At 40.0% G+C, this 22,946-nt stretch overlaps 1 protein-coding gene across 1 annotated transcript; it reads left to right on the forward strand.

The window, feature by feature from the left end:
• Nucleotides 1-6,141: 6,141 nt before the first annotated feature.
• On the forward strand, nucleotides 6,142-8,701 carry LOC149022217 (WAT1-related protein At5g64700-like). The gene is made up of 7 exons (XM_089147257.1): nucleotides 6,142-6,366; nucleotides 6,456-6,518; nucleotides 6,607-6,723; nucleotides 6,933-7,179; nucleotides 7,385-7,543; nucleotides 7,652-7,803; nucleotides 8,344-8,701. Exons 1-7 carry the CDS (start codon nucleotides 6,194-6,196, stop codon nucleotides 8,459-8,461), a joined length of 1,029 nt encoding a protein of 342 aa, XP_089003383.1. The 5' UTR covers nucleotides 6,142-6,193; the 3' UTR covers nucleotides 8,462-8,701.
• The last annotated feature ends 14,245 nt before the right edge of the window (nucleotides 8,702-22,946 follow it).

Here is a 22,946-nt window from a genome sequence, read left to right on the forward strand (position 1 = left end):
TTTTGCCTCCTTGCTTCCCCTCAGGTCTTTGAGAACTTTGAAAAAAGGTAGACATTTTTCTCCTGATTGTGAGATGAAACGGTTTAAAGCAGCTACTCTCCCCGTTAAGCATTGTACATCCCGAACAGTTTTGGGGGCCTCCATGTCAATTAAGGCCTGTATTTTGGCTGGATTAGCCTCAATACCCCTTTGTGATACCATGAAGCCCAAAAATTTTCCTGACGAGACTCCGAAGGCACACTTCTCTGGTTTCAGCTTCATCTGGTATTTTCGTAGTACTGAAAATACCTCTGTTAAATCTTCAATATGTCTCGCTCTTGCAATGCTTTTTACCAACATATCGTCAACATAAGCTTCGACATTTTTCCCTATCAAATCCTTGAATATTTTGTTGATTGCTCTTTGGTAAGTAGCCCCTACATTCTTCAAGCCAAAAGGCATGACTTTATAATAAAAACTTTCACAATCAGTCATGAAAGCCATAAATTTTTCGTCCTCCTTCCTACGACATCGGGTTTTGGGGACCCACGTTTTATTCATGAGGATTTGATTATACCCTGAGTAAGCATCCATGAAACTCAAGGTTTCATAACCTGCAGTTGCATCTATTAGCAGATCAATCTTAGGCAACAGGTAACAATCTTTAGGGCAAGCCTTGTTGAGGTCTGTGTAATCTATACACATTCTCCACTTCCTGTTTGCCTTTTTGACCATTACGACGCTGGCCAGCCAGACAGGGCATTCAATTGGTTCGATGAAACCAGAACTCTTTAGCTTTTCTACCTCGTCTCGAACTGCTTCATATTTTTCCACGGAGAAATTTCTCCTTCGTTGGATAACTGGTTTCACCTTGGGATCTAGCCAAAGTTTGTGTTCTGCAACTTGCCTATCAATTACCGGCATATCATCTGCACACCATGCGAACACATCCCTATTTTGCTGAAGAAAAGACTTTAACTCCCCCTTGAATTCTTCCAGCTGCTCAAATCCAATATAACTCTTTTCTCATCACCGGGATACAATTGGATTCGCTCCAATTTCTCTACTGGCTCGGGCATTTGCATTTCTGCTTCATCCCGATCATCTCGTACTTCAATCGTCAAAGCCATTGTCTTTCTCGGCCCTTATCTTTTAGATATGCAACATAACATTGCCGAGAAATTCTCTGGTCAGATGAAACTTGGCCTACCCTCTTATCAGTCGGGAATTTTACTTTAAGGTGCTTCGTTGAAATGATAGCACCTAACTTCGACAACGACGGTCTCCCCAGAATCACATTGTAAGTAGGGAGATCTCAGACCACCAAGAAATTTACCCGAATAGTTGATTCCTTTGGGAAACTTCCAATTGATAGGTCTAACTGGACCGATCCTTCCGCAACTGCAGATGATCCTGCAAAGCCATATAGATGTGTGGATGACGGCTCCATCAAGTTTTCACCCACCTTTAGTTTTTGATAAGCTACTTAAGATAAAAGATCTGCAGCAGATCCAGTGTCAACTAACACCCTGTGTACTTCGCGGCGTGCGATCTCTACCTTGATGACTATGGCATCATCATGAGGCAGACAAACACCTCTCTCATCTTCTTCTCCAAAGGTGATCAAACCCTCACTATTTGGTCTTTTACGCTTCTGTGTCTCTCCGGTTTCAACAAATTTTGACTTTGCTTTCAGCCTCCGGAGTGATTCAGGCTCGGGACCACCGAAGATTATAAGGATCGGTGATCGAGTTACATCAATTACCTCCTTACCCTTCTTAGATTTAGGGGCCTCCTTCGGTTGGTCTGGGCTAACCGAACGGTCCCTCTTTACCGCTACATCGCGTGGTTCCTCTCGCCTTCTACTGATGAAGCTGGATAGATGTCCCTGGGATATCAATCTCTCAATATCCTCCTTTAAATGTCTACAATCATTGGTATAATGACCGTAATCTTTATGGAAACGGCAATATTTTTCTCTATCCTGCTCCCCTGGTTTTGAAGGAATCTTCGGAGGCCACTTCAAGATATTCTGCCTTTTGATAATGTTCAAGATATCAGCCCGAGGAGTATTTAATGGAGTATACTCACTTTTATCGGGAGATCTCTATCGCCACGCCTGATAAGGCTTTCCAACTCGATCACGAATGTTCTGCTTGGGCTTCTGCTTGTTCTCAGGAGCCTTTTATTCTTTTGCGGAGACTTATTGTCTCCCTGGCGCGCGTCCAAGATTTCCGTGACTTCCGCTTGCTTTTGGCATCTCTATACCAACTCAGCATAAGTTGTGGACATGTCTTGAAGTAATAGCTCCAAGAGTCTTCGATTAGTGAGTCCAGTGAACAAGGCAGTTTTAGCAACTTGCTCATCTAGATTCTCTATCTCCATTGTAACTCTGTTGAACCTTTTCAGATATTCCCGAATTGATTCATTCTTCCCTTGTCTAATAGTAAACAAGGTTTCTTCAGTCTTCTTGATCTGAATTCCACTCTGGAAACGCCCTATGAATTTCCGTGCCAACTTGTCGAAATTCATGATCCTCCCCGAAGGAAGGTTCGAGAACCATTTATGTGCTGCTCCAGTTAAAGATGAACCAAAGAACCTGCAGAGAATTTCATCAGAATTACCTGCAACTGCCATAGTTTGTTGATAATAACCAATGTGGGCCGTAGTATCTCGGGAGCTGTCGAATATAGAAAAAGTTGGCAAACGGAAGTTGTGAGGAAACTAGTATTCAGCAATGGGCTCGGAAAACGGAGTTTTTCGAATAACTGAATAGATATCATCAGTTATCCTACCTTTCGCCAATTGCCCGAGCTTCTGATTGATATTAGCCAGTTCCTGACCAATGTGCGTCGATCTATCTTCAGCAACACAATCACGACCTCGAACAACATAATCATTATCTCGAAAGCACGATCATCTCGAACAGCTCGATCATCACGAACAGCTCGATAATCATGAACAGCTCGATCATCCCGAATAGCTCGATCATCCCGAACAGCACAATCATCACAAACAGCTCGATCATCACGAACAGCACGTCTCATAATTGGTGAGTGAGCTCTCACTCCGGTAACCAACCTTGTATTTGAATCTGTAATACTCCCTTGTGGTTCGTCGAAACGATCATCACGTCTAGGGAGATTTTCAGTTCTCCTAGGTACTCGGTCTTCTTCATGGAAGTTTTGACCGACATTTTGTTCGTCGATTATTCCCCACTACGATACGCGCCTTCCCGTATCACGACGATCAAGCTCTGGTGGTATCACCACTTGTCTTCTGGTCAGTGCACGGAGTGCCTGACTGACGTCCAGCATCTGGAGTTTTAGTTGATCTAGTTGATGCTGGAGTGTCTCTGGAGGATTATTACCTCCTTGACCGCCATTTACCTCGAGCGACCGACTACTTCCCTGGGGAATATCTAGATTGTTTACTCCATGAATTTGGATACCAGCATCCCGCTGTGCAGCAGCGGCTGCTGCTGCCGTTGATCTAGTCACCATAGCTTTCTGAAACACTTCCCACAGACGGCACCAAATGATGCGTCCAAGATCTGCTCAGTCCTTAGATCTCCTGAGAATGACCTGCAAAACAAAGGGTCAGACGTGGCCCGACCGCAGGGGTCGGGAGTCCACCTCCGAAGGCTAAGTCAGTTGATGAACTTAATTACAAACGGCTCTGCTAGAACACAGATTTAAGGAATGAATAACTGGAATACGATTCAGATAGTAAGCATCTGAGTGTTCACGTTCAAGTGTTTGTATCTAGATCCTCCTTCCCTTGTGGGGAGGCGATGTTTATATAGAATGTACCTTCGAATCTCCTTCGTTGGATGTATATGAGCTTTCTTCGAATAGCTGTTGGATCTCAACAGATAGATCCGTTGAGTGATAGACTTCTACTAGTTTGGACTAGTAGAGGACTCCTAGGATAATCCGATTGTTTATCTGATGATTATCCTTTTGAAAGTGATAAGTGACAGCCGCCCAATTCTGACTGCCGTCATTAGGTTAATTAACCTCCTCCATAAGTATTGGATTAGGGTGTGCCTCTAGCTAGCTGAACCCGGCTCATTCAGAAACGAGTTGATTCTCTTCGTCTCGACTGGAGTCGAAGGTCGAGCCATGAATGAACCAAGTTAGATCATATATTCTCCGTATCAGCTTCAAAACCTGTTCGTCGGTGCAAGCCAAACTAACCTACAAAACAACATGCTTAGCCGGGGTGACCGAGGAACACCTCCAAGGACCAAGTCAGTGAATGCTTCACAGGTTAAAGGTAGAACCCTAGTGGTAGAGCTCTGAGTAATAAGTATGTAGCTAAAGGTGTGTGTATCTTGTTATGGCAATAAACTGAACTTATAAAGATTCTTGACTGTGTGATCAATTTCTCCAAGCATTTGCTAACCGTCGAATTTAGGGAATTCTTGGGAAGAGCAGTGATTGAGTTCGACCTGAATTCTATGACTAACCATGACTCCTTGCTTGACTAGGAACCTTATCCGAAATGTGAGGGAAGGTTAATTTTAGTTCTACCAGTGCACATTACCTATTACGCACAAAGCATTTTCTAGCTCGACTATGGCTGATTGGGCCAAACCAACAATTCGTCCAATTCGACCAATAATCCGGCTCAACCATATCACTGTCCTTATAAACATTATTCATTTATTTACATTTCGCATTAATACTAGCCTTTAAGGTGATAGTATAACATAAAATCACATAACTACCCTTGTATGCACATACATTTACAAATGAACTATATATATTATATGTACTAATGAAGGTATATGATATAATTAAACACAAGGAGCTGCATTCAAATGCCTATATTTAATTATTCTAATTATAAGGGCTTAGGGTTGACCTTCCAACTAGTTGATCACCATGAGTTAGGTGATATGCTTCTTCTCAAAATTATATGGGATCTGGTAGTTCCCGATATGTACAAAGGTATATAATAATTTGACTAACATCCTGGCGAGGGCCTGGTCGATTTCGGTTGCAATTTATTAACCCCTTTCCAGTCCATGGTTGTTGGATGTTGTCCCCCTTGAGTCTTACCCAATAGATTTAATATACTTAATCTATTACTCAAGAAAAACTTGTGGCCTGTTATATATATAAAGAGAGACTTCGTAGATACCAAAGTCAAGATCAGAACTCTTTTATTCCCTGTTGAGGTCCCCCTGCCCTTTGTGGGTGATAGCACCGATCAGTGAACTCTATTAAGTCCTGCAGATTCTTTTATATATCTTAGTCTTTTTTATTTAACAAACAAACAAGGATATATATATATAAAACAAACAAACAAGGATAATATATATATATATATATATATATATATATATATATATATATATATATATATATCCTTGTTTGTTTGAGAAAAAAAAAAACTAAGAGAAAGGGGACACGCTTGCTTTTTACATTGATAGGACGAAATAAATCCTACCTCCTGATATGATGGAGGTAGAACTCACAATTTGAATCAATTAAAATCTCAAATATCAATCCCTATTGGATTGGTAAGATCGATTCCGTTGGACCATCAGCGTATTAAAATATTAATCAAAGCAATCTTATGAAAAGCTATTAGTTTATATCTTTTGACCTCGCATGGGAGTGTGATGAAAAGTTACTTACAAAGTGATGGGAATACGATTTACTCATGAAATCATTCGTGTCATTTGTAGATTCTTAAAAGATCACTAAAAGAAAGCAACAAAAAAAAGTAAAGGAGTAGCTCTAGGAAAGTCATACGTGTGATTGAAAGGAGGAAGATGACATGCAAGCGTTGGATCCTAAAATTGTCATGTAGCTCAAGGAAAGTAATACGAGTGATTAAAAGGGTTGGGAAGATCACATGCAACCATTGGATCCTAAAATTGCTACATTGAATGCGCCGTCCAAGAACCAATGGGATATCTTCTGTGTAGCAGCAAATAAAAAACTCCTTCATCCCCTCAAGTATCATGTGGATATTATAGAATTCTTGGTTACTTAGAAGACCAAGTCACCCAATGCTACTTTTTCCTATTATTAGGTGCAACTTCATCAGAAGCTTACCCAAATAAAGGCATGTAATGTTTACTGTTTAGTCATTTTCCTGTTTCAGTTCAATAATGGAAGCCCATTCTATATAAACCCTTCCAGCTGAATATCCAAAACTACAAATTTGTCAGGAAATAGAAGATTGGTTATTTGATAAGATGGGAGAGAAGAAAGCTTATTTCACAGTGACTCTCATACAGTTGATATATGCTGGCATGTTTTTGCTCTCTAAAGCTGCATTTAATGGAGGGATGAACAGCTTTGTTTTTGTCTTCTACAGACAATCAGCAGCAGCCCTTTTCTTACTCCCAATTGCTATTGTCTTTGAAAGGTAAGAATGAAATAAATGAAAACAAAGTAGCTTCTTTCATTGTCTTGTACTACAGCTTATGTTGATGAGTTTGATCTTGTGGTTCTTAGAAAAAAAGTTCCACCCATGTCATTCAAACTTTTCTGCAAGATCTTCATGATTTCCTTATTTGGGTATGTTCAGTTATCTGAGCTTCTGTGTGTTTTTGGCTTGGTTGGTGTGTGAAAATATTTTGAGTTTGGCTTGCTCTTGTGATTTCAGTGTCACTCTCAGCCTCAATATAAATTGTGTTGCACTCATCTATACATCTGCAACACTGGGAGCTGCAACTACCAACACCCTTCCTGTCATTACCTTCTTCCTGGCTGTTCTTCTCAGGTAAAATTTTGCTTCTTTGTAGTCAATCATTTTAAATTAAGTTACTGAGTTGCATTTAGAGAGAGAGAGAGAGAGAGAGAGAGAGAGAGAGAGAGGGAATCGAATCAGGTGAGACTGATAATTCCTTCTCCAATAATTAATATATAGAACCTCACCAAGATTTTGTACTTCATTTCTCATTCACATTTCATCAATATTTCTTGTTACAGGGTTGAAGCTGTAAACTTGAGGACTCTTTCAGGGATTCTGAAGCTGATGGGAGTTACTCTATGCATGGTTGGCGCAGCAACTTTGGCCTTCTATAAAGGACCACATCTGAAACTTCTGATTCATGGTGGTTTTTCAAAACCTCATATTCAACATGTGCTTCTTTCTAGTACAAATAAGACATGGATAAAGGGTGTCTTCTTAATGCTGGCATCTAACACATTATGGAGTTCATGGCTTGTATTCCAAGTGGGTTTCTCTTCTTTACTCTCATCTTTCTTTTATTTGCGCAATAATTTCTTAACAATATAATCATGTAATTTTAAATGTTTATACAGTATAAGGTATCCTTTCCCTGAGGATTAGTCAAGACTCAGAATTGTTGGAAAAATATTTTGTATGTTTTTCTAAGTTTGAAGTTTCTTATAAAATTCAATTTTTTGTTTGGATACAGGGCCATATTTTAATCAGCTACCCATCAAAGCTTCTTTTCACAACTCTTACATGCTTACTAAGCACTCTTCAATCCTTTGTTATTGCCATTGCTATGGAGAGAGACCTTTCTCAGTGGAAACTACAATGGGACATGGGACTTCTTGCTATTCTCTATTGTGTAATGCAACTGATAATTCCTTTCGGATTCCCTAATTTCTTTCCTTTTTAGCTCTATGGCATATGGTATTTGCAGATACTGATTTTACTTATTTATGCCTTGTAACAGGGAGTAGTGGTCACTGGTGTTACATTCTATTTACAAGCTTGGTGTATAGAGAAAAAGGGTCCTGTGTTCTTAGCCATGTCTACCCCATTGTCTCTGATCATCACAATCTCTTTTTCTGCACTTTTCTTGGGCGAGTTGATCAGTATGGGAAGGTAATCTTTATTTTTTTATTATTAATTTATATACATGTTTTTAGAGCACAGTGTTGGAATGGGACCTTGCTTCTCTCCTGCACATTTAAGGTCTAGCAAGGTATCTTGACTGTCTGATACCGAAATTTTGATCAAAATCTTTTGAACGAGATTTGATCTTGATCAAAATTTCAGCATCAGACAGTCAAGATTGCATTGTTGGACAGTAAACATGTAAGATAAAAGCATTTTCAGTTGGAATGACTATCATTAACGCAGAAATCAATACCATATTAGATTTGGTGTCATTAGGCATCAATGGTATTGGAGTTTACTTTCCTAGTCTTAGCTGTGCAACTGATATTGTTTCGGATTGATATCAATACCATTAAGGTACACAACCGATACATATCGTCCAATATGAGTGACACGATACTGATACCTAAACCATATTTATATGTGATTACTAGATCACATATCAGAGTTTGTGAATGAAATTAATGTCAATATTAAAGTATTAAAAGAGAGCATGTGATGATGATTATTGTCATTGTTTTGCAGTGTTTTAGGTGGAATTTTTTTGGCTGGAGGCCTTTATTTTGTCATTTGGGGGAAAAACAAGGAGATAAAGAGTGAAGAAAATGAAAAAGATTGTTCAGACGAGAAAGAAATGGTGTGATGTTGACATATATCTCCATCAAATTTACTTTCAAGGGCTCCGAAATCCAAAGTGCCTATCATTGATGACTTAAGGTCACAATCAATATTATTGTCCAACCATTACGGGAAAATGAAGAAGCCAAAGTACTTTTTAAAGGCACTTTAGTTTTGTTTCTTTAAATGGGAAAGATAATTGTTTTCTTGTAACCATTTGAATTTAATTGCACCTACTTTTAGATTGAAAGAGAAGTTTCCTTTAATTCGGATCATCAGAAATGATTTTTATGCGAACAAATTGTTCAGATGTTGTAATCCTCGACCAGGAAAACACAAGGAAGATGATATCATCAATTAATTTTTGCAGTCCATGATAAAGAAATACCTAGGATCCATTATTACAAAAAAGATAGAGAAGGCATGCAAAGGGCCAGAGTGCTATCTGGGTGAGCATGAGTATAACTTTAACTGTAACTTTGTTTCGCAATAAACATGGATAGAGTAACAGGAGGAGAATGATCAGAATATCTGGGAAAGTAACACACCTCATTGGGTCTTCTTAGTTTCTCCTTTCTAGTCTGTTGTAAAGGATCAGGGTTCCAATTCAAACTTGGAAGCTCCAACCTCATTAGAGTCCTAGTTGATCACAACTTCAAGGATCTCCCACCCTTCCTGTCATCCTCGAGAATTATTTATCCATACCTGCTGATTTATTAGGGGAACTGGCCAATTTTGAACTTTTTGAGCAGATATTAGAAATCATACTCCATGGGATCATATGATCATATGCTCCCATTTTGCATCAATCAATAAAAAGGATCTTGAAGTACAAGCAGCAAGGGTTAGAAAGCTTATAACAAGTTGACAAGGGATTTATCGAGACTTCAACCGTGACCAAATGTTCCGGTCATTTATTCTCATGTTCCTAAAATTATCAGCTTCTTTTCAGAACATCATCATTATAAGACTTAGAGTTTCTTATAGGTTGCACGCTTTAGTGGGGCTTAAACTCTGGGTTGCATGCTTTAGTACTCTAAATTAAGGATTGCACACTCTCAAAATTAAAAGTTTCACTCTCCTATCATTTCATCCAAGATTCTGTTTAGTCATAAGTAAAATGACCATGTTAACCTCACTAGAGATAAAAATGAATTAACGACCCCAATTTAAACCCTCCCATCCCAACCCTTACGTGGGTCCGTTCACCCATCTTCTACCTCAACCTTGCTAGAAACTGCCCACCTTCACTGGAAACCACCACACCCTTGCTGAAAAATCTCTCTGCCCACCGTCCCCTACTGGAAAATCTCTCTGCCCACTGTCCCCTGCTGGAAAATCTCTCTTTCTATAGTTTTGCATCACTCCTATGTTTCAGAATTTTCTTGATTGTCTTCTCCGACACTGCAACATCATTTCCGTCTCTCCTTCAATTATCTTGATTTGCATCCGCACAAAGGAGTTGTCCTTGGTGATTAATTGTTCCTGTTAGAAATTGATGTTGTATGTGAGAAAGAAAAAGAAGAAATAGAGAAGATGACACAAGGTTTTAACATGGTTTGGTTGCGTGATTCAACCTACATCCACGATGGTGAAGTTGTTGTGATTTCGTATATTAATGTTGAATGGTATGTACATGACTTATAAAAGATTTCATAAAGAATTTCCAACTAAAGTTACAGCTCTTGAATTTTGAGTCTTGTTTGAGAGAGTCCAACTGCTGAGATTTGAATTTCAAATCTTCATTGGATAAGAGTGAGAATCGTTTGAAAGAGTCCAATAGCTGACGTTTAAATTTTGAATCTTTGAGACAGTCCAACTGCTGAGGTTTTTGAGTTGTCTTGTAACTCTGATTTTAAGTTAAATTTGTATTTATTTGAAATGAGATCTCCACATTTGATAGAAACAAATTGAGATAATTCACTTGAGATAAAACTCTTCAAACTTGGCCTCTGTAATTTGCTGTCGTAGAGTCCCTGTGGGACTCATGGAGGTTCACCAACATGCCCCCACAATCTCAACATTGAGACTGCCCAGTAAGAGATTAAACCTTTGAGATGAAAGTGGTTTGGCAAAAATATCAGCTAGTTGATCCTTCGTGGATAAGAAACGAACATCAAGTTGTTGTTTTGCCAACTTATCACAAACAAAGTGATAATCTATCTCTACATGTTTGATGCAAGCATGAAACATCAGATTTGTTGTTAGGTATGTGGCCCCCATATTATCACATCAAAGGATGAGGGCACTAGAGAGAAAATGTGCAACTCCTTGAGGAGGGATTGGAGCCAGGTTACTTTTGCGGCAGCGTTGGCTATAGCCTTGTATTCAGATTAAGTGTTGGACAAGGCTACAGTTGCTTGTTTGCAAGAGTTCTAAGAGACTAGATTTCGGCCCAGAAGATGGCATGACTACTAGTGGGTTTTCTGTCATTTGGGCAGCCTGCCCAATAGGCACCCGAAAAGGCTGAGAGCATTAGATCATAATATTTTTGGATCAATAACCCCTTCTTGATGGTTCCTTTGAGATAGCGGAGAATCCTCTTGACAGTAGACCAATGCTCTATCTTGGGACTATGCATGAATTGGTAGACCTTATTAACAGCGAACTGAGTGTCAGGACGTGTAAGAGTAGTATAGTGAAGAGCACTCATGATGCTTCTATAGTGAGTTGGGTCCTTCCTTAGTTCACCAGAATACTTGCTCATCTGACTCACTGTAGAGATAGCAGTCTAAACAGGCTTGTAGTCTATCATGTGGCCCTTGCTAGCAGATCAATAACATATTGGGACTGACTAAGGTGAAGCCCATCAAGATTCTGAAAAACTGACATCCCTAAGAATAGTGAAGAGAGCCCATGTCCTTAATAGAAAATATGGACCCAATACTTTGAAGAAAGGAGAATAAAGCATCATTGCTATCACTAAGTATTATGTCATTAACATAAATAAGAATATAAATGGTGCCAAGTGTCCCTATATAGATAAAGCGAGAGGTTTCAGTTTTGGATCCCTGAAAGCCATGTTCCAATAGAAAACTACTTAGCCTGTCAAGCCATGCTTGTGGAGCCTACTTCAAACCATATAGAGAACAATGCAAATGACACACATAATCAAGTAGTTGGAATCCACAAACCCTGAAGGTTGCTTCATGAACATTGTTTCTTCTAGTAACCCATGCAAGAAGGTCTAAACATCTAATTGACAAATGGGCCAACCTTTTGGAGACTGCAAAAGAGAGAACAAATCTAACAGTTGTGGGTTTTACTACTAGTTAAAAGTCTCATTGTAGTCAAGGCCTTCCTATTGATTGAACCCTTTGGCAACCAAGGGGGCTTTATACCTCTCACTGGACCATCTACTTTCCTTTAGATACTGAATACCCACTAACAGCCAATGATATTTTCTATCTTGGGCGGAGGAACTAGAGACCAAGTGTCATTCTTAATCAGGGTAATAAACTCTTCATCAAATGATTTATGCCAGTGTGGGTATTTGGTGGCAATGACAAAAACAGGTGGGCTCAGTTTGAGTTAGGTCAAGGGAGGTGGAGGTGGCAACAAAACCTTTTGGTTTCCTAGTTCCATCTTTGGTACGAGTAATCATAGGATGGGCACTAACTGGATAGGAAGATCAACTACTAAGTTAATAGGAGGAACATGATTAGGGGTGGGAGATGAGGGAGCTGGGGAGGGATCAGATGGAAGTAATGAGGTAGGAGGAGATTTTGTCAGAAGTCTGGGGTTTGATGCAAATGGAGAAGCCGAACTAGGACTAGAGTTTGATGAGGTGGGAACACTAGAAGTTGAACTAGGTCTGTTGGATGGGGTAGGATGGGGTAGGGGTTACCAAAGGGAGTAGGACTAGAGGTGGGCCAAGTAGGGAAGGAAAGGGAGAGGGACATGTGTCACATCCGTCTAGCCAGTATTCAATCCACCCGAATACCAAAGGGTCCACAGTCACAAGATCAGGTCTCATGTTATCATACACCATTCCACACAATAACATAATCATTGAGCAAGGCACAAATCAAAGAGTTCAATATTAAAAGCAAAAATATCAAAAGTAATCAGAGGATCTTAGAAGGATCTCAAAACAATAAGCCGAAGCGAAGTCAGAACTATTAAAAATGCTAATCTGCAAAGGAATTTTAAACTTGAAAGGAACATGTCTCCTAAGGAATTACATCAATGAGTGTTTTTAACTAAATGATAAAAATGAATTTCAAATGTCTCAGTTCCCCGAGTAACTCTTATCTTCTAAGGGTGGGACTACTCTTAGTAAACACAGTCGTGACATGCACATGTGTCATCGTGTATGTGAATTCCCCCATGATCCTAACCCGAAAATCCATATTGTAGGTTCGAAAACCCGGAGTGTCGGCAAAAGGAAATTGTGGACCATCCAGATAGAGATCCTAGGATTAAAACCTGAACCCATGGAAGTGGATGGTGAAGTTAATGAAGTTGGGGAGTTGTTGAAGTTTGGAAGAAAATCTTACTCGAACGCTGATGGATATGAAAGGTGGATCAAGAGTTCAATGGCAACACATTTGGAAGGTCCCCGACATCAGGTAAGAACTCCCCTGAGTGTGGATTAAGTGTTGGAGAAGAGCCAAGGGAAGAACCACCCGTGAAACTGCCCCTAGAGAAATTATGGGGGTATGGGTCAATTGGGGTGTGGGTCTCCCAGGGCAACCCACCCAGGCAACCCCTACCCACTACCAACAAATAAAAAGGGCAAATTAGGGATTTTGGTATTTTAAACCCCTATTTAACAGTCCTCAACCTAAAACGTGTTATTTCACTCCTAAGCCGTCAATGCAGAGAACTCATGGCAAAGAGGAAGGACATTGTGGAAACTATTCGGAGAGTTGTCCGTTCACCAACTAAGTTTTCCAAGGTTAGTATATTCTTTCTTCTAGTTATCCTTTTTTTTCTTATTCTTCGCCATTAGAAGATCCTTGTGGAAAAATCTTTGATTGAAAGAGACCCAAACCCTATCCCTATCTTGTTGTTGAGTGATTCCTTAGTCACTCTTTTTCATCCATTTTCTCTCCGAATAGACTTCAGAAAATATCTAAATAAGATTCGATAGTTTTTCATTTCTATTTGCTTATTTGAATGCCTATCATTGTTAGAACTTGTTCTTAGATGTTTTCAGAGTTTTCTACTAGCTTTGGTGGAGTTTTAGAATCAAATCCTAAAGCCTATGGTGTACTGGACCAATTTATGTCCATACTTAGACCTGGGTCTCCTGGAATGGATCTCCCCGAGCAACCCATATGGGTACTATCCAGGCGACCCATACCCCCCATGGGTCTCCCGACAAGGTCTCCCCACTCAAACCCCTACCAGACACTATTCATGCAACCCGTACCCCCCGGGTTGATTGACCATAGGTCTCCCCGAGCAACCCATATCTCCCCCTGGGTTAATCGACCATAGGTCTCCCCAAGAAACCCATACCCCCCCCCCCTCAATGGCTAATTGACCAAAGGGTCTCCCCAAACAGCCCATATGGGTACTATTCATGCGACCCATACCCCCTGGTTGATTGGTTAGGGTCTCCCCTGAGCAACCCCTACCTATTACTATTCATGTGACCCCTACCTGCCAATTTTGGTTTTGTTTTTATTTTCGACATAGGACCTCAAGGGTTGTTTCTAACCTTCAACCAACATTTAAATAGGATTATTTGGGGCGTGTTAAAGCACTTTTTGCTTCCTCTTAAAGTAGCACAACTAAATCGCAAGGTGAGGGAATTCATTACTTATGCTTATTTTTTGTTCTTAATGCAATATTTGACTTGTATATGCAATCACATGCTGTTGTTTGGGATGTTTACATTCTTCTAATGCACTAAAATTATGAATTATGATTTTGTACATGAACTATTGGTGCCTTGGTTGAGTTTCAATAAAAGTATACTCGATCTAGGGCTATGGTTTAATCATTACCCTAGGAACTTTAGAAGGAACATATAGATTATAGAACATAGCTAGATGGTCTAGATGAAACATGGTTAGGCACCCTGTCATATCATACCCTATCAGCAGGGGTACTGAGGCCGAGTGACTCGTGGCAGTAGTGTGGGGTGGTGGGATCTCAAGACCGGTAACCAAACCGTGAGAGGACACAACCACATTGTGGGGGCCATTCATTGGTAAGGTTGCATATAATAGGCTTGCATTCATGGGCACTCAAGATGGGTGAGACTTCATGAGAGGACATGAGAGTTTCCTGCCCATTATATGTGGATGACCATAGGGTTAAGGGAATGCATAGTTTGAGTTGGTTGGAGCCATAGGATATTGACTCTAGATAGTGAAGAATAATGAACCAAGAATGTGAGAAGCATGAGGGGAGGTATCTGAACCTAGAATGATATGACTAAGTAAAAGACTTTGCATTGGGCTAGGAAATACCCTGACACGTGCTAGGTCTCATACCAATGGTCGTGGTGAGACAATGTGGGCCTAATCCCCAACCATGGTTGATGATTGGACTGTTGTCCCTATACCTAGGTCATGACACTCAAAATTAGTGACTCCTTGAGAGGTTTATGTGAGACAACCTAGAGGAGGCTAGACTATATCTTAGCGCATGTCTACTCAGTAGAAACTTGCATTCCTTAGAGTATAGGAACATTACTATATTGCATTGCATAATCATGTCACTCCATATCATGCTAGTATGTCATATTTTTACTTTATGCTTGAATGAATGATATGCATAATTATATGAATTACTCATTGAGTTCTTCGAAACTCACCCTCGTGGATATGTGGTTTAGATTTTGTTGCAGATCTAAATGCCACGGCAATTCAAGAATATGAGATGCTAGTGACCCATCCGTACTATGTTCCAAATTACAGGGATGACAACATGCATGGTGACACGAGTGCATAATATGAATAGTCCCACACTCCGAAAGACAGAGGATTCGAGAGACTTAACATTTTGAGTTTCATATTTACAATTAGTTAAAGGTACTTACTTGATGTAATTCCTTAGGAGTTATGACTCATTCCATTCCAGTTAGTTTCCTTTGAGAATTAGTTTTATCAATTTTGACCTTGCTTCTGCTTATTTGTTTTGAGATCCTTCTGAGATCCTTGATTACTTTATATATTTATTCTAAAATATTAAACATCTGATTTATTTTTGCTCATGATTATGTTATGATGTGGAATGGTGTCTAATGTGACTTGAAACTAGATCTTGTAACTGTGGATCACTCCTTTGGATATTCAGGTAAATGTATACTAGTTGAGCAGATGTGATAGAATGGTATCAGAGCCAAGGTTTCTGGAAACATCCTTACCACGAAATGATAACTTAGCATCTCTAGGTCATAAATACTACCCAACATTCCTGAAGTAAATAATAGATAACGGAGAACTAGATACCTGAATTAATGAAGCATAATACATGAAGTTTGAATAATACACAACAACCACAACCAAACAAATGTGCACATTACATATAAAAAGAAAGAAATTCATAATGCACAATAAACAACTTAGACTTCATTAATTGATTAGGAAATTTACAAGATTAGACTAAATTAAGCTAAATAATTACATCTAAAGTCAACATAAGTCAAATTCCTATAGCTAGTAGTCTATCTCGATGGATGTCCATAGAACCAAGTGCTACACCAATCTATGTGAGTCTAGACCTCATCCTCTACCCAAGTCAGTTGTGCGTCCATCTGAGTCAAGCGAGCCCCTATCTCCACCTGCTGAGCCACATTCCTCTCTAAAGTGGAGAAAAGTTTGGACCACTTTGAGGAATTTGTAGGTGGTACCTCTATATCCTGATCTAGAAAAGTTTGATGTGAAGGACCCTCAACTTTCATCTAGCGAGGCAGAACATCATCATGCTGCTCCTCCTAGATCTCCTCCTCCTATACCTTCCCATCCTCCTAATCATTAGCGTGAACCTCATCATCGGCCTGCACCTCTTCATCATTCTAATCATCCTCATCCTCATCATCCTTTGCATCCCTACCCACCTCCTTGGGCCTTGGTGATGCTACCTCTATGAAATCCGGCCCAAACCTAGCTAGGACACCCTATTTATTTTGGGTGAAGAAAGACTTGTTTAATGTTAGACCTTGATGTTGGACCTTGTTTTCAGTAATACTACCTTTGAAAATCTTAGGAAGTCATGTCAGACCTTTCCTTTAGGGTAGGTCCATGTCTCGAAGTGACGGAGGAGGTCTCTATGTGCCCTCTCTGTAGAAGACATGGTATTTGACCCGAAACCCATGGATATGGTTGATGGTGCTCCATACTTGGATGCATTGTCAGTGTTAGTTAAGAATCTGCAGCCTGAAGAAGATGAGCTTAGTTGGTCGACCTAATGAGCTCCCGAGCCCAATTCGAAGGTAGTTCTTGAAACTAGACTTGTTGATTGACTTGTAGGAGAAAACCCCACTCAATTTGACCCCGTATAGCCCTCTGAATCCCTGTCTGAAGTTGCTATTCATGTCTAGTCAACTGCTTCGTCGAGTGGCCAGTCAACCAATCAGTCGACCAGAGGATTATAAGCCCGAGAAAATATGATTTTTGGGTCTTTTGGGACGTGGGAAGGCTCCTTTTAGGTTCCTCTTTGGCTTGGGTGGTGATCTTCTACAATAATCATAGTCTCTCTTCTCAAATCTCTTCCCAAAGGTATGTTTCCTCTCTCTCATTCTCTATTCTACTCATTCCTCTACTCTTTCTTGCTATTAAGACCATGGCTAAAGTGCTGCAACCTTGCAAACACTTGGTCATGTGTTTCCCCTTTCACTTCCATTGTTTTTCTTTCATTCTTGCTATGCTATGCTTCCAATACAATCAATAGCATTGCATTTCTATGATTCTTATCATTCCAACTTGTCTTATTGATCTAAACGGATGTGTAGATGTATGCTAGGTCTGATTTACTATTGGTTTATGATTCTCATTTAGTTCTTATCACTTCCTTAGCTGATTCCCCATCATTCCTTGCCATTGCAACAAATTCCATTTCAATTCTTGATATTTAGCATATAGAACATAGGGTTTCAATTTGGGTATTCCTAATTGGACCGTTGGATCATGATAATATTTATTGTGTAGTGTTCTTATACTGCTATAATCAATCCCTCCAAGTTTCGGATCAATCTGAGCCCCGGAAGATCGGTTTCGGGCCAAATTCACTATTCAACCTGTTGCTGTTCATCTTGGTCGACTGCTTGGTCAACTGACCAGTTGATCAGTCAGTCGACCAGATGAAGCCAACAACTCTATACTTGCTCGATTTGCTCCATTTGATCTCCGATTTGATTGTTTTCTTCTCTAATGTTGCACATATGTTGTCTAGGGTTCAAGTACTAAGTTGGGGAGTATTCTAAGTGATCTTTGGGATTAGTTTCGACTCGATTAAGGTAAGGACGGTTATGACCATAATTAAATGGATTATGTGAATTATGCCTCCATATTGGAAATTTGGTAGATTCACCTTAATTGTTGTATTTCTAACATCATAGGACTTTTGTATGTACTTTAAGATAGTTGTAACATGTTTATATATATTCTTTGATTATCATGACTATTTGTTCTTGTTAATTACATATATGATTGATCACGTTATGTTATATATCCTTCTATATGATGAACTATCATTGGTGTATGATATGATGGAATTGAGAATGTGGTTGCATAGGTATGATTTGGGATTGGGGAATGTCCTACTGACATTTCTGTCTTTGGACATCGGAGGGAATAGTATGGGATGTTCTCCGAAGATGCCCATCGACGCTTTCTCGAATTATTAGATGACATACATAGGACTTGTCTAGATATATAGCTAGGATGTCCTTGTCGTATCAGATCTAAATCGGAAGGGCATTGAGACCGAATGACCTGTGGTAGTAGTGTGGATTTGTGGGCGCTCAAGACCGGTAACCATCTCGTGAGATGACATAAATCGCATTGTGGATACCCAAAAGGGGTTATTCATTGGTAGGGTTGCAAATAGCTAGACTTGGGCTCACAGGTGCTCGAAGATCGGTGAGTCATATCCGTGAGAGGACGTGAGAGCTTCTCGTCTACTATTTGTGGATGACCAATAGGGTTGATGAGTCCGGTGGGTAATATCCGTGACTCTAGTGTGAAGGATACCGGAAAGGATTGCCCGGGGCGAGGAATGGACATATCTAGATCTGACATGATATGACTGAGTAGATGACTTGCATTGGGCTAGGCTTTACCGTGACATGCACCAATACTTATACCAATGGTGATGTGAGAGAGTGGTGACCTAAACCCCAGCCAAGGTTGTCCGGAAGGTTTCAGGACCCAATTCCCACCGGAGAACCCAATATACCGAGATGGTTAAGGGAAGAGTGATTTGAGACCTACCCAAAGAAGTATGGTGCTATGACTTAAAGCATGTCTACCATAGAGACTAGCATATATAGAGTTAGTTTCATACTTGCATCGTTTGTTTCATATCATCTTGCATCATGCTATGCTTTGTATCATGTATCTGTGTTATTATGGAATAACTGCCTTGCTGAGTTCTTTTGAACTCACTCCTTTTTACAACATCTTCTGTTAGACTTTTCTACAGGTACTACTACTATTGACTATGATGGTCAACACTTTGGTGACCAAGTTGGAGATTCGTACAATATTGGTTATGGTGACTACGTCGGTGAAGACTATTTGTACGAGACTGATACTTGCCAGGAGTAGTTCGGCTTTTGCACTTGTGTGCCAGCGATTGGATATCGTCCCATTCTCTCTTGACCTAGTATTTGATTCGTTGTGACCATAGTTTAGTTTGTTCCCCTTTCACTTTGGGAACCGGTTGTAACATTTACTTTTATTCATTCTACCTCCTACTGATGTTGTAGAGTGGGTTTTCCCCCCTTCATGCTACACTTTGATTATTTATTTTATTGGTATCATTTCCCACACTCTGATGTTCTCTGTGATCCTTCTGAGATCCTTTCCTTGACTTTTATTATTAAATTACTTGAAAATATTTATTTGTTCTTGCTTTTGATTAAGTTATTGTGTTTAGTTGATATGATCGTTCCTAAACTTGATCTTTTGGGCTGTGGATCACTCCACCGGGTAATCCAGATAGGGTACCCCCTGGGTGGATGTGACAACCTCTCCCTGGAGACCCATCATGGAAATCAATCATCTCCCCATAGGCTCACCCAAGCCGGTGTTCAATACCTTTGTATCCTCAAAACTGACATCAAAGTGCCAGAAGATTCAAGTAAAAATTTGTCCAAATGCAAGATTCGCGAGCCCTAGCTCCTCTACTTGAAAGATCATAGCCCTCAGGATGATGTAGGGTAAGTTGATGCGATAAACAACATAGAGGGAAAATGTAACAAAGGCCTGCATCAATGATATCCTACCATGGTGCTCCCCCCCCCCCCTTAGGAACTATGTTACAGCCAATAATGCAAGTAAGAACGCAAGCGGATGGAACCATGTGAATCGCCTTGTCAAAACAGACACGGTTCTCATTTTTGAAAAAAATGGAGTTGATGGTTGAACACTCGAAGGGTAAGAGATATCCCTCCTCTGGGGTGGAAGGTACCCACCAGCACTAATTGGGGAGGTATGGTACGCATATGATACTAGCCAAAAACCTTGTAGAGAAGTGAAATGGGAGTCTTCCATACCCTAGTGGAGATCACTAGCTGCCAACCACCCAATCCATCATCCTCCTCCTCGTAGATCAGGTTACTAAAGAAATACATGAACAACTCTAAGTAAACCGGCTCGTCAAAATTAAGCATGCACCCCCAGCCTAGGGCCTGGAACCTCTTCTTGACTCGGAAGGCCACCATATCCTTGATAATGGCTAATCTCCCATACTCAATAGGAGAATCCTCAAAGAAAGTGTGGTATAAGTACTCAGCATGCGGTGAATCAAAGAGGTCGAGAAGCATGACACCCTACACTGGACTACCCTCTAACTTGCATAGATCCATGGCGCCCTCCCTTGTGTGCCATAGAAGTGACTTTGATGAAGAAAGAAGAAAAAAAGATCAGTTAGAAAGAAAAAATCAGCAAAATGCCTTATTTTGGAAAAGAAGGAAAGTAGTGATTTTTGGGGAAAATTGCAAACGTGGTGCATGAAGCATATGGAATGGTTGGGAGCATGTTTTGGAGTAAGTAAGATGCATAAGAAATGGTTTCAAGTGTGAACCTAGGTGCATTTGTAATTTGAGAGAAAAATTCATCAAGAAGGTACCCAATCTGAGATGAATAGTGAAAATTTCTCAAAGAATGCAATGAAGAAGTTAAAGAGGCAATGTATGTGGTGCATTTGGGTTGAGAAGTTAAAGAAAACACTTCTAAGCATGTTTCAAACGTCAACCCTAGCCTATCTCATGTTTTGAAACAAAAACTACATCAACCTAAGATGATCTAAGAAGAACAGGTAACATACCTATGATTTGAAGATAAAGATCGCATTGTTCAACGTTGTTGAAGAGTAGGGAAGCGCCAAAACCACCCTAAAAGCAAGAGGAACTTTTTTTCCCCAGTGGTACGGAGAAGATGGAAAAAATGCAAGTAAAGAAGTAAGAGTTTGTGGGCCCTTTATAGGACCCACAAACCTGCGCAGGGACTAGGGTCGCCCGGGGTGACCCTAACCCCCTATTTTGGGTTCTCTAAAAGGTGTGATTTTTGGGAATTTTGGAATTTGATGCCTATGAATGCCTATTTGATGCTTTTAAAAGATATTTGGGATGGTAGCATGTGGTTGTGTATTTGACTACCAGGAGTTTAATAAGTTGACTATCAGAATAAGTGTCCACTACCTATAATAGATTAACTCTTTGATTAGTTGAAAGAAGCATAGTGTTTTCAAAAATGCCCCTGCTGCTTTCATGGATCTAATGAATTGTGTATTCCAAGATGTCTTAGGTAAGTTTGTGATTGTATTGACCGATGACATCTTGATTTATTCAAAGAATGAAGAAGAGCATGTGAAGCATCTCCATTTTACCCTGGAAAGGTTAAGGGAAAAGAAGTTGTATGCTAAATTCAGAAAATGTAAATGTTGGCTTTCAAAGGTAGCTTTTCTCGGCCATGTAGTTTCAACAGAAGGAATCCATGTTGATCCTAATAAAGTTAAAGCAGCCACTGAATGGGATAGACCAAAGAATGTGATTGAGATAAGAAGTTTTCTGGAAATGGCTGGATACTACAGAAGATTTAACAAGAAGTTATCTAGATTGGCTGCTCCAATGACCAAACTTACTATAAAAGGAGAAAAGTTCATCTAGAGTGATGCTTGTGAGAAAAACATACAAGAGTTGAAGAAAAGACTAACTCACACCTGAGTGTTAACAGTTCCAGATGACTCTAGCAGGTTGACAGTCTATATCGATGCTTCAAAGATTGGCCTAGGCTTTTATGTTGATGCGACATGGAAAGATAGCGGCATATGCCTCGAGACAATTGAAGATTATGAGCTTAACTATCCAACTCATGATCTGGACTTAGCCATTGTGGTTTTTGTATTGAAGGTTGGCGCCAGTATATATTCAGAGAACGCATTCTATTTACACAGATCATAAGAGTTTGAAGTACTTCTTCACCCATAAGGAGTTGAACATGAGGCATCGTAGATGGTTGGAGTTGGTAAAAGACTATGACTGCAATATTCAATATCAGCCTAGGAAGGCCAGTGTAGTTGTGGATGCCCTAAGTAGAAAGAATAAGCGAGAAGAGATAGATCTGAATTCTCTTAACAAGCCGCTTATGAATTCCATTATGAAGCTAGAACTCGAAATTGTGCCTGTACGATCGAAAATAATGTTGGCCACTATATTAGCACGATTGACCTTGAGAGGTCAGATTATAGCCCTACAATCCTCAGACCCGAGTTTGAAGAAGAAGATTAAGAAGATTTCTTTTAGTCCACAGGAAGAACCTGATTTCCTTATGTCTACCGATGGTGCTCTAACTTATAGAAGTAGACTATGTGTACCTGCAGTTGAAGAGCTTAAAAAGGAGATTTTGAGTGAAGCACATCAGTCGATATTCACAGTACCCCCCAGAAGCACCAAGATGTAAGGGATCTTAAGGAACAGTACTCGTGGACTAGACTGGAGAATGATGTGGAAGACTTCGTAGCCAAGTGTGACATGTGTCAGTGAGTTAAAGCCATTCGAAAACCATCATCAGGTCTTCTACAACCACTTTCTATTCCTAGTTGGAAGTGGGAGGACATCACTATGTATTTTGTCACTGGCCTATCTCGTACTAGTAAAGGGAATGACACACTATGTGTAATCGTTGATAGATTGACCAAGTCAGCACACTTTGTCCTAATAAAGATCATGTACACCATGGGCAAGCTAGCAAGATTGTATGTGGACAATATGGTGTGTTTGCAAGGTGTACCGGTGAGTATAGTATCTGATAGAGACCCAAGATTTACTTCTCTTTTTCGGAGTAGTCTGCAGAAGGTGTTGAGAATGCAGTTAAACTTGAGTACAG

Source organism: Hakea prostrata, chromosome 3 (genome assembly GCF_041222555.1).
Source record: "Hakea prostrata isolate BN-2017 chromosome 3, UWA_Hpros_2, whole genome shotgun sequence".
Classification (NCBI taxonomy): Eukaryota; Viridiplantae; Streptophyta; class Magnoliopsida; order Proteales; family Proteaceae; genus Hakea; species Hakea prostrata.

What these genes read in the sequence shown, in the direction of transcription:
- LOC149022217 (XM_089147257.1), top strand. Translation starts at nt 6,194, where the DNA reads ATGGGAGAGAAGAAAGCTTATTTCACAGTGACTCTCATACAGTTGATA. An exon ending in TTCCTGGCTGTTCTTCTCAG is followed by an intron (nt 6,724 to 6,932) that starts GTAAAATTTTGC and finishes TTCTTGTTACAG; the next exon opens with GGTTGAAGCTGTAAACTTGA. An exon ending in GAGTTGATCAGTATGGGAAG is followed by an intron (nt 7,804 to 8,343) that starts GTAATCTTTATT and finishes ATTGTTTTGCAG; the next exon opens with TGTTTTAGGTGGAATTTTTT.